Source organism: Triturus cristatus, chromosome 1_1 (genome assembly GCF_964204655.1).
Source record: "Triturus cristatus chromosome 1_1, aTriCri1.1, whole genome shotgun sequence".
Taxonomy (NCBI): domain Eukaryota; kingdom Metazoa; phylum Chordata; class Amphibia; order Caudata; family Salamandridae; genus Triturus; species Triturus cristatus.
The window spans coordinates 47,924,178-47,942,991 of NC_140579.1; the positions used below are offsets into that span (position 1 = coordinate 47,924,178).

General features: G+C 45.6%; 1 protein-coding gene across 1 annotated transcript in view; it reads left to right on the forward strand.

The window, feature by feature from the left end:
• Window positions 1–18,814, forward strand: part of LOC146869332 (FACT complex subunit SPT16-like) — a 251,328-nt gene that overhangs the window by 103,940 nt on the left and 128,574 nt on the right. The window contains exons 9-11 of the mRNA XM_085650597.1: window positions 3,252–3,387; window positions 3,502–3,628; window positions 17,858–17,976. Coding sequence (XP_085506723.1) covers window positions 3,252–3,387; window positions 3,502–3,628; window positions 17,858–17,976 — 382 coding nt within the window. The remainder of the gene's footprint in view (window positions 1–3,251; window positions 3,388–3,501; window positions 3,629–17,857; window positions 17,977–18,814) is intronic.

Consider the following 18,814-nt stretch of genomic DNA (forward strand, 5'->3'; position numbering starts at 1 on the left):
ACGTCAATGGAATCAGGCTCACAGGCAATTAGAAGACCTAGTGTTGGTGAGCGGTCGGGCATACAACTCTCTGCATTGGTGGAATCCACAAAACCTTTGCAAGGGCCGACCGTTCCAAGAGCCTGTTCCACAAATTATACTGACAGCGGACGCGTCTCTCCAGGGATGGGGAGCTCATGTACTCAATTACACAGTGCAGGGACTATGGACTACACAACAGAAGAAGATGCACATCAACCTTCTGGAACTGATGGCAATCTTCCTGGCAATGAAAAACTTCAAGGTACACTTGTGCAACAAAGTCGTGTTGATCCGGACGGACAACATGACTGCCATGTACTACATACAGAAGCAGGGAGGAACGCACTCTCCACAGTTGTCTCATCTGGCTCAGAGCATGTGGAAGTGGGCCATTCGGAGGAACATATTCCTCATGGCGGAACACCTCCCCGGCAAGGACAACCAGATGGCGGATCTGCTCAGCAGACAAAGCCACCAGATGCACGAGTGGGAGCTACACCCGTCAGTACTCCAACCGTACTTCCAACGGTGGGGTCATCCAGAGATAGACCTATTCGCCACAAGCGAAAACGCAAAATGCCAAAGCTTTGCCGCCAGGTTCCCACATCCACATTCGCAGGGCAATGCGATATGGATGAACTGGTCCGGCAGATTTGCGTACGCTTTTCCCCCAGCGCCGCTGATACCGCTGGTGGCACGCAACCTGCGACAGCACTCACTCACACTCATCCTTGTTGCTCCAACATGGGCACGCCAGCCATGGTACACCACCTTTCTGGAATTTTCCGTGGTGCCGCATCAAAGGCTGCGGATCAAACCCGCGCATTTGACGCAGAGCCATGGAGACATTCAGCACCCAGATCCCCAACAGCTGAACCTGGCAATCTGGCTCCTGAAGTCTTAGAGTTTGGCTACCTAAACCTGCCACCTGACTGTATGGAGATCATTAAGGAAGCTAGGAGACCCACTACCAGAGCTTGCTATGCAGCCAAATGGAAGAGGTTTGTCATTTATTGCAATAACAATGACATTAACCCGCTAGACGCATCCATTCAAAACATAATCTGTTACCTCTTACACCTATACCGATGCAATCTGGCATACACCTCAATACGTATCCATTTAACCGCAATAGCAGCCTATCTCCAAAACAGGCAGCACCTCTCTTTATTCAAAGTGCCTGCCATCAAAGCCTTCTTGGAGGGACTTAAACGAGTAATTCCCCCAAGACACCCACCAGCACCAGTGTGGAACCTCAACTTGGTCCTCACCCGACTGATGGGTCCACCCTTCGAACCTCTCCACTCATGTGAGATTCAATTCCTCACCTGGAAAGTAGCTTTCCTAGTGGCAATCACTTCGTTGAGAAGAGTTAGTGAACTCCAGGCACTAACCATTCAAGAGCCATTCATACAGGTTCACGCAAACAGGGTCGTACTACGTACCAACCCCAAATTCATGCCTAAAGTAATATCGCAGTTCCACATGAATCAAACTATTGAACTGCCTGTTTTCTTTCAGAATCCACAAAATGTCGCTGAAAGAATGCTCCATACACTAGATGTCAAAAGAGCCCTCATGTACTATATAGACAGAACTAAAGGCTTTAGGAAGACAAAACAACTTTTCGTTGCCTTTTCTCCACAACACAAAGGCAACGCCATCTCCAAAGCAGGTATAGCCAGATGGATCGTTAAATGTATTCAAATTTGCTACCAAAAGGCTAAACGCACATTAACGATTCCCCCACGAGCCCACTCAACACGTAAGTTAGGGGCGTCCATGGCTTTCCTGGGAAACATTCCTTTACATGATATATGTAGAGCAGCCACATGGTCCACTATACATACATTTACCAAACACTATTGTGTAGATGTACACTCAAAACAGCAGGCAGCTGTAGGACAGGCTGTTCTCAAAACTCTTTTTCAGACCGCTGCAGCTGGCACTGGTAGCCGCCGCTAATGGGAGGTACTGCTGTGTATTCTATGCACAGATATGAATTCAGCAGCCCACATGCCTCGAACTGAATATGCTACTTACCAGTATGCATCTGTTCTTGGCATGTAGGGCTGCTGACATTCATATCGCCCACCCTCCTCCCCGGCGCCTGTAGCAGCTGCAGCTCTCAGAATTACTGTATAGCATGGTAATCACTTTCGGTATCTACTCCATCACTGCCACAATGGCGAAAAACAATCCTGAGGATGGAGAGGATGCCCATGCGCACTGTGGTCCAGGGGAGGAGTCACCTATCTCAGGATACTTCGAAGACTCTTCCAGGACAACAACGTGCAAACATCCGGACCCAACACTAGGCGGCGATCTATGCACAGATATGAATGTCAGCAGCCCTACATGCCAAGAACAGATGCATACTGGTAAGTAGCATATTCAGTATAGTCTATGCAAAGCATGTGATCTACAGCTCACATGCCTCGAACGTAAAATGTTACTTACCCAGTAAGCATCTGTTCTTGACATGTAGAGCTGTAGATTCACATGCACCCACCCGCCTCCCTGGGTACGTACACCTGTTGCAGTTTCTTACTCCTATACATACGCATGGACATCTTTATTCTACACGTACTAACTCCATCCTCACTTTCTGCGGGAAAACAATCTAACAATGTGGTCGATGCCCATGCGCAATATCACCAAAAGGAGGAGTCACCTTACCTCATGACTGGGAAGCCTTCTTCGAAGAAAACAAACTTGCAAACATCCGGACCCAACACTAGATGGCAGGAGTATGCAAAGCATGTCAATCTACAGCTCTACATGCCAAGACCAGATGCTTACTGGGTAAGTAACATTTTCCTTTTGGTTTATTTTTCTTGCCTGCTTGTCTTTCGTTTTCTCCCACCTGCGGCATTAACTAAACTGCGTCCTATGCAACCCCCCCCCCCCTCGCTAATTGGTCTCCTCATATTCTTCTTCCTCTCTTTTAGAATATTGGACCCTGCCATACCGGTGAAAGCAGTACTAGTCCCCAGCTGCAGATATTATGCTGCATTGGCTAAATACTTATAAGGCCCCAAAGACGAGACAAGTTGCATTGTAAATGCTTGTTTTTATTTGTTCATGCCATTGGGGGGTAAACGCCTTCTACTTGTTCCATATCTGGCTCTAAATCCATTTCCATGTCAAGTGTGTATAATTAATTTCTCATTCTGTTCCCTTCATCTTTTATTCTTCATTTGTCTCTTCTTCTTATCCACTTTCTCCAGAACATACCGGGCCTCCAACATGAAAGTCCCTGGAGAAACAGCGGTTCCTGCCACAAATCTCCAAAGTGCCTTCCGCATCATAAAAGAAGTGCAAAAGCGCTATAAGATACGAGAGGCAGAGGAGAAAGAGAAGGAGGTGGGGAAAGAATTGAACAGATGGGGATGCAGGCCTGTTAAAGACAGTCAACTGTTGTCTCTAGCTAAAAGGTGGGCCGACATTCTATTTCATGTGTATATTGGTTTCTTACAGGGCATTGTGAAACAAGACTCCTTGGTAATCAACATGAACCGCAGTAACCCCAAGCTGAAGGACTTGTACATCCGACCCAACATTGCACAGAAACGGATGCAGGGTTCCTTGGAAGCACATGTCAATGGTGAGTAAGTGGAAGTGACTGATGCCTCATTCCCCTCTGGACTTTACGAAATCTTTGCTATGTGACGCACATGGCCATACATCACAGCGTCCATCCAGACTATCATGCAACTATGCATCTGGTGCTGCCTTTTAATTCTGTTAATCAGTCAATGTATCATATTCATTTGCTAAAAACCTAATTGAAAACAAAGTGCTAGAGTGAAGAACAAGGCAGTAAACTGGAATTAAAGGTTTTTAAAGCTGGCAAAAACCGTTCATGTTTTTGGCTGAATACCATTTTGTGGTATCCTCCGCCGCTTGGGGATCCTTTGCCGTGCCACCCACCCCCTCTCCTGATGTTCTGTTGGGTGGCGCCACTGTGACAGTCATTAGAATGTCACAGTGGCCAACGTTCTAAGGTAAGCTCCCTGCGCAGAGCATTGACTGAGTGTGTTGGCGATCATAGCTGTGGCTGGGGTCCTCTGTTGTACTTCTCTCAATAAACCATCTTGTTTCACCTTTACCGGGTCTCTTCGTTTCATGCCGAAAGTGTGACACCACCTACTACACTGGCGACGAGCAACGGGATCAAAAAGTACCTGTGAGAGGGACCTCAACACGCTTACGAAGCATGGGGATGGGTGATTCACAGGAATCATGAGTAGTAAAAGGAACAGCTCTCGTCTACACTTTATGGGAAATCTACGTGGTTAAAAAAAGTATATGCTCGTGTTTTGTCTGAATGGGAAAACACTCAACCTAAGTGAAATTGTACTTACTTTGCCGGTTGGGACCGCTTTCCCTCAGTCTGGCCGGGGCACTCCTCGTGTCCGACCATCAACCTAGAGCAGCTGGAGGTCAAGGGAGCGTGTGTATTACCCCACCAGGTGTGCTCTTTCACAGACACCCCACCAGTCTTGCGAGTGGGGACTTGGCTCTCAGGTGGAGTTCGAGCGCTGCTTTGTGAAAACACAATAGTGGGTCAGTCCACGAAGAATAAGTACGCCTTCATTGATGTTGCAGGTATTCTGCTCATGCACAGAACTATGCGCAGGAAAACCAGGACCTCAGTGAATTATGGTGTACAAAAACTCACCTCAGTACCCAGAACCGCTATCCGACTAGCATCAGTGTCTCATTCGTTCTCCGTATTATCTCGAAGCTACCAATGATTAGACAACCCAGAACAAGCGACTTAGAGTACTCTCAGGAATGGTGGTAATCAGAAACACCTTTTCGTTATTATTTTCATATCAGTCCACAACAAGAGTAATCAGAGACACGGTAAAGTTTAAAATGTTTATTTTTAACTATGTGCTCTAAGGTGCAGTACTTTGGCTAACATAAGCAGACAAATGATTAAAAACAAAACCATCAGCATTGTTACAATACCATAGAAAATGAAGGGAGAAATCATATTACAAATGATAGTGGAAAACAACCACCCTCCCTTCGCTAGTAAGCTAGTTTTATGAAACTAATAGAAGGTCTCTAGGCTTGAATGGGGAACCCCATACCGTAAATATCAGCTCAGGTGAATCACATCACAGGATCTGGAAAAGGTTTTCTCCAAGCGTCTGAATCATGCATGCAAATGCAATATTAAAGGCACCCGAGTTTCAGATACTTGCAGCTGTGTGCGTGTTATGGCTAGAGCATGGGCCGATGAACCTAAATTCAAAAGCATACATTGTTATTTGACCTTGACGGCTTCTGCACACAGTTTTCAGACTAAGGTCGCGGTGCACTTCTAGGGATGTGAACAACAGACCGTTCTCATGTGAAAAAAAAGTGAGCAGTTTTTCTTGTAATAACAGCTACCTGCAGTGTCGTGTGCAAAAGCAGCAAAGTGGCAAGATGGCGTTTTACATCTAAAGCGCTTATGCTAACATAGCAATGTGTGCATATAGAACCCCGTCTCCACAACACCCTCCCTTGATTGGACCACGAACAAAATAGGGAAGCAAAGTAGGAACGCAGAGTTCAAGTTCGATTGCGACAGAACCAAGTTCACGTATTGCCAATCCATATAATTGGTAGTGACAGTTCGAAAAACTTGTTAGAAAAAGTAAAAAATTAAAACATCTCGCAGAGGCGTGACAGAGCCTAATGTGGAGTAAAAAAGAAAAAAAATTAAAAATCTGGGTTTGGACTTTTGGAACATGGACAACTTCCAAGTTAATCCATCAACGTGTTGGCACAATAAGTAGCAACTGCCTCCAAGAGGAAGTCATCATAATGTTCTGTAAAAGATTCAGCCATCCAGTAAAGTAAATGAACATACATATTCTTCGATAACCGGAGCCTCTAGCACAGAGGACAACTTGCGTGTTCTTCAAGATAACTTCCTGCCAAGAAGTCATATGCTGCCGCATATGTATCCCAATTCCCTAGGACTCCATGTGCCGCTCCACAGGCCATAATCCCGATGCCAGAACAGCCCAACTCATTAGCCACCAAGAGACTCATTAGTCGATCATAATCCAGGGCAGGAGACACCGTGTTCGAGAGGCACAAATCCAGAGCCCATTCGAATGGACAATCTAGGCAATGAAAAACAGATTGCATGCAAGTAAAGTAGGAGAACTGGAAGGATAATCCATAGGCCATGCTTAAAGTGGCCAGCGGTAATGTTCCATAGTATTCAAGCATCCGGTTGCGCAGCTGAAACAGCCGCCACGGGTTGTCGTGTGATACAGATCGTGCAGCCATTGCGGAACAAACAAACCAACAGGAGCACACCAGCAGTCAGGGCGAGAATCAAAGGTAGCCCGCCGAAGACACTGGAAAAAATAGAATGAAAAAATGCCGGTATCACACCAAATATTGTTTGGAAGGAGGTCACGAGGCCGGAGCCCACAACTTTGAAAAAATGCACCAAGCCAGTTGTTGACGAGGCATTGAATATAGTATGAATCAGAGCACCGAAATGAAGGGGGAGATCAGTATTTAAAAGCGCATGCACCTCGGTGCGAGTGTTTGCCACATGAAGGACAAATGTTTTACGGGGGGAAGTCAGAGCGACTTCTTTTTGAGACAATAGAGCCCTTATTCTGCTCACCTTGTTGAACTCTGCTTTCAAGGTTGAAATGGAAGGCCAGATGGATACATCCATTCTCCCATGCGGGGCGGGAAAAGGACATTTTTACAGCAGACTACGCATTGTGAGACAGTTATAATGTACGGAATCCCCACTAGCATCCCGCAGCATGCCTCATTATTTAAAAGCAAATAGCTACCGTTAGCTAATAATGTAAAAGTCAGTGTAATTGCTGGCACAGGATTTCCCTTCAGAATGCAAGCCAAATTCGGTGCCTGAACGTTGCAGGTGCCATGCAATTGGATGTGCCTACAGACTACAGAGTGATCAGGTGTGGAAGTGCATTCCTCTCCTTTTAAATAAACTTCTTTACCCTCTCTCATGCACCTGTATGTAAATGGGAGCGACCAAACTTCATGCAGGAAAGCAGTAGCCAATGGTTCATATCTGCCTAGGGCATAATGTTTCATACATGAACTGAACTTAAACAATGGAAACAGCAAGGTGATTAAACCGTGGATAAGCCACACCGCTGAGTTCGATTCGGCCCCAGAGAAAGGTAAAGGTTCCATCTTTTCAATATGCAATAATGAGTATGTTGCATCTTTCATGGACATGACCTGTTTTGCAGTCAGATTAAACGGCAGGAATAAAGATGAAGTATTCATGTAGTCCCAGGGAATTTTCCCACCCTTCAATGTTTGTAAAGTCCATGCAAACTGCATTATAGAACGCAATTGATTTTGACCATGGTATAAAACAGACATATCATCCTGTACAATATCCACAACAGATGAAACAATATTATCTAATGTGTAAATTCTGGACGAAAGGGTGTTAATGCTATTATCGATGACAGCTAGCACTTTTTCCAAATGTGCTTGATCAATAGCCCTTAATCTGGATGCAGCTTCAATTTGAGATAATTTCCAAACTTTGTTATAAATAGCATACACCGATCTTTTGGACCTGCCACCCACAGGACCCTTAACAAAATCATTCAAATCCACTTTGTCGTTCAATTTTGATAAATGAAGCTTAACAGCTGTCAAGGTGGAGTGTTGCAGCCAGGTCTGACATAACTTCCCTACAGAATAGGTAGTAACAGAATGGGAAGATTCAAAGCGGGGGTCCACTCTAACCTGTGTATAGCCAGGGTAACGACCCAGAAAACGATGTTGACAGGAATCTGAGCTCCTCTGCCATATCAACCAACCCTTCGGATTGAAGTTGGAAATGTTGAAGGATGTATTAGTAATAAATGACTGCAAAGCATCAAGGGGCAGATCTGTGTGATTAACCCATCTTGGATAAGCGCCCAGATCAGGAATAGGGGGAATTTATCTTTTTGGAAGTAGCCAATCCAAAGCAGGTGGTTTGAAAAATGGTAGAATTCAAAAACATGTGGTTTGGGATAAGGCAAGCACGATGCATGTACCTGCCATGCTTTAGAACCCCGAACAGATTTAAGATCAACGGTATCTTTCCACAGCTCATAGCCCCCAATAGCCAATTCATCCTTAAAGGACTTAGACTGACCCACACTAAATTATTGTATTCTAACTTTGGAAGCTGACTCAGCCGCCACTTTAAAATAAAAGGCTTCAGGTTCAGATCCACTGAAATCAGTAAAATATGTAAATTTGTTCACTAGAGTTTTGGAGCTACCTTCAATGGGCTCAGGGCAATGTTCCCATTGTGTATAATTGACAACATTTCTAAATGTATTTGCTTTATGCAGGAAATGATTGCCATAGTGTTGGTAGCAAAATAACTCCCCATAATTTGCCGTGTCTAAATACAAATCTTCAGCATCAAAAGCAGCATAATATTTCAAATCAGAAAAAAGACCCTCTACGGCTTGTACATCCCAATCATCAGAGCGGATGTTTTGTTTAACAACATCCCCCATAGAAACTCGAAGTACATTGGGGACATTTATCACCTCTATGGGACCATGAATTTGAAATTTAACAGCATCCCCTAGAATCCCATCCAACACAGGCCAGGCAGTAATATTCACAAAAGTCTGGTCCCTTTTCATGATGTGCGATGATGAGTGGGGGGCCAAAGTTCCATCAATTAATCTAATTGTAGATCTTTCGGTGAGATAGTGTCCATTTACTAAACGAAAAAATACAACCACAAATTCAACGGTCATAAACAAAAAAATAGTTATGAGCACCAGCCAAATGGGGAATTAAAAAATGTCTTTTAAACCAAGCAGCAAAAATAGAAATTTGCGATGGGTGTGAGAAAGTGCCATCTTTCTTGCATGGTATGCCCCCACTTTTTGCTGAATTGCTGAATGTACTTTGACTGAGTGTGCCCTGAACTCCTGCCAATCAGGTGCCCAGGGCCTATGTTCCTTCCCTAAAAACCTAAAACCCAAATTGGCAAACCCTGGCCACATGTCAGCCCCTGGTAAATGGTACCCTAGGTACCCAGGGCCTTGTGACCAGGGAAGGCCTCTAAGGGCTGTAGCACTCATTGTGCCACCCTTAGAGGCCCTGTACCCTAACACACACACACACTGTCCTTGCAGGCTGAGTGTCTGGGTACAAGACAAAACAAAGAGTCGACATGGCACACATCCCTGTGTGCCATGCCCACCACCTACACTGCCCTGGCATACATCAGCCACCCCTCTAGCTGGGTGCCCTATGCCAGTGGTGTGGGCACAGGAGCAGGAGCCCTGTGCCCCTACAGTACCCAGGTCCATTCCAGGGCAGTGTAAGTGCAGTGCTGCCATTTAAGAGTACATGGTGCTGAGAGCTCGTCAAACACGAACTCCACAGCACCACAATGGCAACACTGAAGACTGAGAAGTTTGGTATCAAACGTCTCAGCACATTAAACCCACACTGATGCCAGTGTGGGATTTAATGTACCAAGCACCCCAGAGGGCATCTTAGAGATGCCCCCTAAAACCCAACCTACAATCAACGTCTGTTCTGAAAGGCATCAACTCTTAGTATGGATTGGCGACTTCAGTTGCGGGTCATATTAAAATGACTGCTTTTTCAACCTATTAAACTTAACTTTAATTTAAACATCAATACACAGAACAATGTGACGTTACCCTTTAACCAGTACCATTTATAGCTGAGGCTTTTACATTCACAAGGTTGATGCCTGAAACCTGATGCTCCCCATCGGCAGCAGCCTTCCCGGGCCTCAAGGGTGAAACTGAGTGTTCTACTCAGGGCGTAGAGCAGCTGCAGCCCCATGGGATTTGAAGCTTGGAGGCCAGTAAGAACAGCGGGATTTGGGAGCAGATCAAGAGAAAGGCAGACATATGGAGCATTGTTACGGGAGCCATGCGGCTCCCAGTGAATGAGACGCCAGAGCCTGGGAGCACCTCTGCCCCTTAGAGAAGCAGCCAACCGCCCAAACCAGATCACGGCAGCCCCATTCCATAGAAGGGGAGACGCAGCCGAGTTTTGGCACCTGCGCCTTTTTAAAGTTATTCTTACAGGAGGTGCGGCTCCCTGTAGAAACAAAATTGCCGCCTTTGCCACTATTAGAGCGACGTCAGGACCAAGACAGGGAGAGGAAGTGCGGATGCAGACAAGGGATAGAGAGTGGGAGGTGCCCTATAGAGGAGGCAGGGCCTGCACTGGGTTGTGCCACTTATCAAGCAGGAGGGATGCGATTGTTTCACGCGCCCCTTCTAAGCCCTGCCCAACCCTTGTTTACAGTGCTTGCTCCCACTGCCCTTGAGGACAGTATGGTGGCAGAGCCACTATATTTCTAAAGCTTGTTACAGCAAATGCAGCTCGATGTATAAAATACCCACCTTTTGCTGCTTTTTTACTGGCGTCGGGACCAAGGCAGGGGGAGGAAGTCGGGAGGCGGACGTTGGTTAGAGAGTAGGAGGTACCAGTTGGAGAAGGCTGGACCTGCCCTGGGCAGTGCGCAGCTCATGGAGCGGGAGGGACGAGAGTACAGCCAGAGAGAACAATGTGCAATTAGTCTTATGCAAGAGCCTGGGCACTGCTTGGCTGTGCGCTCACGGGAAGTGACACCACCTCCCACCAGAGAGCCGGAATCGGAGCATGCCTCATAATTTGGCTGCCAGAGCACCACGAGGAGTGGGAGGGGCTGCAATGCCTCTTTCCTTCTTAGGAAGAAGACGTCGACAAGCCTAAACCAAACTAAAATCCTACCAAAAGAAGCCCAATTGCCGTGGGCATCAGAGTACAGGAAAGTTAAATAACAAGCCCGGCGGAGCGTGGCGCGCGCGCTTGGCTGGGGCGGGGGAGCGCATTCCAGGCGGGGGAGCAGACCCTTTGAAGTGCGCTGCCAAACGGATTGCATGGCGGCACGATGCGCGTGATTGTGCGCGTGCTAGCCATGCAATCCGCTTTTTGGGAGCACTTTTAAAACCCCCTTACAATAGTCTCGCTTTGTAATCGCTTACGCGATAGCAAGGCGAGACCTAAAATCTAACTTGCATTCCCTTTCTATTCGATCGCTTTACCTTTTCAGGCCAGCAGAGAGCGCTATCGGCCCGCGCTCCTCAAGAACGCAAGCATGCCTAATGTTTAGAAGCATCATGTCGTGAATCTTTTAATTTCAATTTCGCCGTCCTGTGGCCACTGTACAAGAAAAATGTTTCTCTGACATATTGCGACTAGGGCGTATTTCCACCCCTCCCCCCCTCCCCCCCCCCCCCTCTTTTACACGTTTAGAGTGAAGAGATGTATGGCAAGAGACTACAGTATGCAATACCTAACAGAGTTTCTTCAGCAAAGCAATACATTAATCTGCAACCAGGCTGTACCTCTGTGTTTTAACTCTACAATATGCGGCTCGAATGCAGAGGAGCGGGCCCAGCTCTGTTAATATTTTATTTACAACCGGACAGAATCCTCAAGGATTTCTCTGAAAAGCGGAATTACAGTTTGTTGTATTTGTGGGCTTTGGTGTGTTTTCCCCGGACGTGCACTTCCCAGCTCTACGCCTGTGTCGAGAGGGTTATGCAACTGTTTTACACGCCGGATGTATGCTAAGGGAGGCAGGGGTAGCATGAGCTTCTTCTGTGAATGCAGTCACGGTCAAACCCTGACATCGGACGTGCAAGCAGAACATGTGGGCTTCGTATCACCAAGTGAATATAAAAAGATCAACAAAGCCACAGGGTCTTCCTCATATTACTGGCTACTGCTGTAGCAATACAGTGACTCACATCACACTGCATACACTGTTTTACATTAAAACCTGCACAGTGCTAGTGCGGCTGCAGCAGCCCCTAGAACGTGTTTATTTCTACTATCATGTTGTTCATGAAGTCAGGTAGTTTTTCAGCGATTGGGCTGCAGCTACAATACTGTGTTCTTTCTGCCGCACATGTCTGTGCTCTTGTTATCAGGTAGTTCCGCTTATCCATTTTTGTTTCAATTGACATGATCTAAGACGCAGAAGTGATATTTATATATCTAACTTGTCAGTGTTCACTATCGTTTATCTTCCCAACTCAACCCCAGGCCCACTTTGTTCGTCGAAGGCCAGGCTTTTGTCTATAGGTTCCAGGGATGCTGGCGAGATTTAATGCCATGCCTGGTCAGCCGGAGTGGTTTTTGATATGTCGGGTGGTTTCTCATCTGGCGTTTTCTGTGCTGTTCCTCTAGTGAACAAGTGCTGTATCTGTGACTTTCGGTGAATAAATAATAAATACAGATATTTCACAAAAATCTGTTCATGTGATTCTTTTCGCCAGCTTTGCTGTCCTGTGCAATATTTATGATCAGTTGATCAGATATATAATTAATAAATTGGTTGTTCAGAAACATAATACGGGGCAGATTTATGTTGCCTGGCGCATCCCTGCAAATCAGCAAGGATGCGCCAGGAATGATGCGTCACGCAAGTTTACCCTTGCGCCACACATGATGCGCCGCATTTATAATGCGGCGCATCATGGCGCAGGAATAAACAGATGCGTGACGCATCCAATGGCGTAAGGTTGGCGCAGTGCTTCAGTTGCGTCGCAAGCGCGACGCAACTCCAGCACTGTTCCAACCAACCCTATCCCTAACATGGTGCGTCAAGCCTTACGCCTGCTTCAAGCAGGCGCAGGGTTTTGGCGCATCAGCGTCGGGAAAGTGACTCAGTCAAATCTTATAGATTTGACCGAGTCACTTTTCAGGGGCGTTCCTGCGACGGAACGCCCCCCCCTATGTCGACACGCCCACGTGAAACCTGACGCAGGTTTTACGTGGCGCAGGGCTTTACATCGTGACGCATCTCCATAGATGCGTCACGATGTAAATATGGCGCAACGTGGCGCAGGGTTTACACCGCCGCTGCGTCACAAAAGTGACGCAACGGCGGCGTAAAAGTGGCGCATCTCCGACATAGATCTGCCCCTACATTTCTAGGTAGCTGCCCGTTACCATAATTGCCTTATAATGGTTAAGATAAGCTCTTTAAGAGAGCTTATACATTTCACTTCAAAGGACATTTCACTGCAACGGAGTTTAACCTTTGACTTGGGGAAGAATATGTAGCCAAGAACTGCTTGTATATTGTTTTAGTGTGGAATAAATGAGCTGTTTACAGTTAAAATAGGACCTTGTTCAGAAACTGATACAGAAAGATAATTGATGCATTTGTATGTACATTTCCTGTGTATTTAGTAACCAACAACACTCAGATGAGAAAAGTAATACAAAAATCACATCCCTTATTATAGGCCCTTGCCTCTCGCTCAGAGTTGGAACACTACAGCGAGTCTTTAACGTCTGATGTAGATCTTTACAGCGGACTGAAATATTTTTTTCCAATAAAAACAGGCATGACAAACAACATTTAAAAAAAAATAATTTTGAACGAGTAAAAGCGGTTCTCAAAAGAAACTTTTTTCTGCTTTTTTGTTGAAGATTTTACCTTTTTTTTGTCAAACCTATCTAAAAAAAAAACGAATTCCATTTTGGACACATTATTTTTTTCTGCAATTTTGGCTGATGAGAACTTGATTTTTTATAGCTCGATTACTGGGCTCACCTAGACTAATAACTTTATGGTTTAGTAAAAAGTGAAGGCACAGTGGCAAAACAGGGATCTGAGTATTCTTCTCACTCTGGAGAACAATTACGGTACAATGGCTTGAGGAAGTTATGCTTCCTACGAGGGTGCAGATGACATGGAGGCCCTCTTGTACTCGTACCGGCATCTTTTGGCAGCATTAAACTCTGAGTGCCATGCTTTCTGATGCCTATGCATCCCTAAGGTGCTGGAGCAGGATTTCTTGCATAAGTTGCAAGGCGCAGTCTTGGCCAACACATTGTTATCTCAATCTCCGACACAGAATGACTGCCACACAATGGACTTCTATGGCCCCCTTGTTTCCTCCTGTCTCCTCATGCTATTGCTTCTCACTCCGAGTCAGTTTTTTAGGCTTTGCCCACAAAACCAAACATGCATTGGCATAGCCAATTGGTCTCGCCTTTGGGACCTTATAAGGGTTTAGCCATGTAAAGGTTGATGTTGTTGCACCAAGGATATTGTGTTGCATACCTAAATACTTATAAGGTCCCAAAAGCGAGACCTATTGGCTATGCCAATGCTTGTTATTGATTTTCCTCTACGCCTGTACAGACTAGAAAACACTGTTCCTTCTTCCATGTGTGGCTCTTTCAGTTCCCTAAACAAAAAAAGATTGTCCTGTATAAAGGGGGTGGAAGTTCTGGAGTGTAGGAAGCTGTGCAGTGGTGAGCTGAAACATCACAAACTTTGATTCACTTGTGTTGCACACAGCACTCCCATTAACCATCTATATTATCCCATAGACAGCATGCAGAATGTTACTCCTCCACCTTTTTTCCTATCCACTCCAGGGGAGCAAGTCCTAAAATGGAACCAGTGGAAAAAAGTTTTTCAAAACTATGCAGTGGTTTGTGGACCTAACTTGGGGTTGGAACTGAAAGTGGCACTTCTTCTGCCTTATCTAGGAGCAGAAGGGCAAGAAATATTGGAACATCTTCCTGAGTTGAATGCAAATGATGTGAGAGTGTTGAATGAATACGAAATCAGCCTTAAAAAAATGAGATATCCATTTCTTGCCAAAGATTAGCACGATAATTGAACGCTACCATTTTGGGAAGAGGGCAGAAGGAAGGGGATACGGTAGAAGAATTTGTATCGGAGTTAAGGAAACTAGCAGCAACGTGCAAGTTTGGGGGCGCATGTGAAGAGCGGATACGTGATCAATTCCTGTTGAAGTGTAAAATTGAATGTATACGTGAAGAGTTGTGGTTGAAGGATGAAGTGTAGAGAACTTTCGCCCCGCTAACCTGCTCATCATATTTGTAATGTTTGATAGAGGGTACTTTTCAACTATGACTTCTTTGTTCAGAGCCCTTAAATAAATACATAGGCGTACAGATCCATCCCCCTTCTTGGCTGCAACTATGGGTGCTAACCACACAGTGGCCTCCACAGGTTCGATCACCCCCAACCCACGTAATTTCTCAAGTTCATTTCTCACGTCTTCCTGTATTGCAATAGGAAGATTCCTGACCTTGGCTGAGACAGGCTTACACTTCTCTCTGAGTTTTATTCTGTGGGCGTAGTGATTTAGGCATCCTAGTTTGTCCGTGAATACATCTTTGAATTCTTCCTCTATCCCTTCTTGTGTTCTACCCACTTTTTGTATCCGTATTTGGGGGTTCTTGTTGGGATTGAGATATACTCCCGAATCTTTCTGTGCTTGCCAACCCAGGATATTATCTCCTTTTCTAGACACATAAATCTTTGCAACTGCCAGCCTGTCTTTGTAGCCTACTGTGCCCCAGAAGTAGCCCTTCATTTGTATGGCTAGTCCCCCCTGAGGAGTTGAGAGAGAGCCTGGTCAACCTAGCCCATGAGGGACATATGGGAGTCACCAAAACCAAACAAAGGTTGCGGCTGGACTACTGGTGGTCAGGTATGGACATGGAAATCGAGAGGAGAATAAGAGATTGTGTGCCATGCTCTACCAGCGACAAGGTCCTAAAGTAACACACACCTCCTATACACTGTAGGCCTCTGCCTGTGAGTCCATGGGTGGATGTGGCTTTGGACATTGTAGGTCCTCTGACAGGGGAACATCGCACACCCTACATATTGGTGCTGATAGACCTCTACTCCAGGTGGCCTGAAGTGAAATTTGTGGCAGAAATCACTACCAAAATCAAAGCACCCATGGGCAGAGCACACTGGTCCGAGTACACTGATCCCACCAAGATTGTAAAATTGTTTAATAATGCTGTTAAGACACAAGAAGGGAAAATATGGAACCTGGGGAGGGTAGTTAAATACACTGCTCCCACTGTAAACACCAACAACGCCTCTGAGCGAGAGCAGTACCCTGGGCAGAGGCAAGGGCCCAAAGCAGGGGTGTTCCAGACTGGTTAACCCTCTTCCCAGGGTAAGTGGCAGGAAGATTTGCCTCCCCAAGTACTTGGAACATTATCTTGACAAATAGTCTGCAACCTTGTCCTTTACCTTATCTACGTTGTACTTCAAATGTGTAAGGAGGAGGATGTGTGGTATCCTCCGCCGGGGGATCCTTTCCCGTGCCACCCACCCTCCTGTTATTCTGTTGGGTTGCGCCACTGTGACTGTCATTAGAATGTCACAGTGGCCAACGTTCTAAGGTGAACTCCCTGCACGGAGCATTGACGGAGTGTGTTCGCGATCACAGCTGTTGCTGGGGTCCTCTGTTGTACTTCTCTCAATAAGCCATCTTGTTTCACCTTTACCGAGTCTCTGTGTTTCCTGCCGAAAGTGTGACACCCCCACCTACTACACATCTATTCTTAGATGTCTTACATGTATTACCATCGTCCCCTCAAGAATCTTAAGTGCCCCTCAGATGAGCCTTAAATTATCATAATCTGCAGTTTTTTTCCCTCTGGCTCATGAAGGCCTCCTGTACAATACTTTTGCTTAGCTTAGCAATTTCCATATATGTCCTGTAAGTGGTTAGGTGTCCCACCGTATAAGGCTTGATATACAGGAAGGGAGGGGGGGGTGATTCTATTAGTTATATAATTTGTTCTGTGGTGTATTTGTAAATGTAAATGTAGTGCATTTATATAGCGCTCCGCACACCCCCGAAAGGGTCTCTCAGGCGCTGTGCACATACCGTTGTGGAACCCTTCCTAGCCTTTCCCTGTGAAGTGCTCACTCCTGGGCATCCCCAGGGTGAAGCCAGGCATCCTAGCGCTGTTGGGGCCGTTGTGGAGATTAAGCAAGCTATTGCCCAGAGTTGCAGAGTGGGACCCATGATTAGAATAGGCACTGAGGCGAGAATTATCGGGTCCGGGGAAATTGAGCCCAAGACCCGATGAGGCAGAAATTGAACCCTGGTCCGGGCAGACCTCTGCATCAGGGTCTGCCGCTCTAACCATTGAGCCACACTTCTCCGCAATGCATTTGTGAGTGCATTGAGATTTGAACACCCAGAGGAATGATGATATTGCAATTTACAGTTAAGACCGAGGTGATATAATTGTTTAAAGGTCTCTGGAGTATTTGAGTTTATAGCAGACTGCTTACCCTATACAAAACACTGGTTTGTTTGGGAATAAGAGATCTGTCGCCCTGTTCAAGTTTGTTTTGCGTGATTAATGTAGGTCTTTTCACCATGTTTGTCTCTGGTCTGTTAGTGACTGTAGGAGGCATGATAAAACCTGTACAAATGTGCATGTATGGTGTATGACTTAGTAAACTATATCTAGGGCCACTAGAATTATACGGCAGGGAAGCACCAAATTATGCGGCAGTTTTGACTAATGTATGCGTCAAGAAATGCAAATTATGCTGCATATGTTTTGCTAGTATTACTTCATTCATTTGTAATGAGTACACATGATAACTCGGCATGGGTAAAAATGTCACCTCCTTAGTATCTGTTTAACTACCAGATACTGAAATAAGCAACTGAAAGATGACCAGTTAGCCTTTGCGAAATGTCTTCCATTGCGCACGAACACGTTTTTAGATGCTTGAGCTGGAAACAATTTTTTGTGTAAAATCTGCAGATTATAAAGCAGATAATGGATTATGTGGCAAATAGATAATTATGTGCAAAAAATCTGCTACCACAGATTAACGATTTTAGTGGCCCTGTGTAGATGTAGTTTGCCTTTTCATACCTGTAGAAGTCTTTCAAGGTGTGCCGGAGTCATTTGTTTCAATACTTCTTGTTCATCTTTGTAGGTTTCCGGTTCACGTCTGTGCGAGGTGACAAGGTGGACATCCTATACAACAACATCAAGCATGCAGTTTTCCAGCCCTGTGATGGAGAGATGATCATTGTACTTCACTTCCACCTCAAGGTACGGCATGTCCTGGCTTTGGGGTGTGGCTTCTGTACATACATAGCGCAGAAAGGGTTGGATACAGCTTGAGTCTGAGAAGGCCAATTCAATGGATGACCTGAGACGTTTCACAGTTTTTAGATTGAGGAAACATTCTGAGGCTGCACTTTCACGAGGCTTTGCATGATGCAGACTTCCCAACCGATGCATGCGCTGCTCAACCCCCCTATTCAGTTTCTGAACATCAGACCTCCACAAGAGTTTGTCTTTAAATGGTTCAGGAAGCATACCTCGACTAATACAGAATAATGAATGCATGAATGTATTTTAGCTCTTGGCTGCTTTATCAGAAGCGTCCCCGTGCTACAGTCCGTACCCTTGAGTAGCCTGAACCTTTCTTTCGGAGACAAAATGTTTTTAGCAGTTTTTTAAAGTTGGATTCCGAGGTAGACTTCTTTTGCTCAATGTGTAGCTCAGCACCATTTCTCTAAGATCCAGACTATACCAAGCAGTTCATAGTGCAGACTGATGCCTCTGAGCTAGGGATAGGAGCATTCCTATCCCAGACCAATGATGAAGGCCAAGACCAACCTGTTGCTATTATAAGCAGAAGGCTTCTCCCCAGGGAGCAGCGTTGGAGTGCCATTTAGAGGGAGGCCTTTGCTGTGGTTTGGTCCCTGAAGAAGCTGAGACCGTACTTGTTTGGTATGATAGAGATTAGGGTATCTAAAATATGCCCACTACCACGGATAGAGTAATCACACAGTTACACGCACATACATTCATCATACGCTAGGGCCCATTTCACTAACATACGCTCAAATACTCTACCAGCAATAAACCTGTGGAAAGAAAA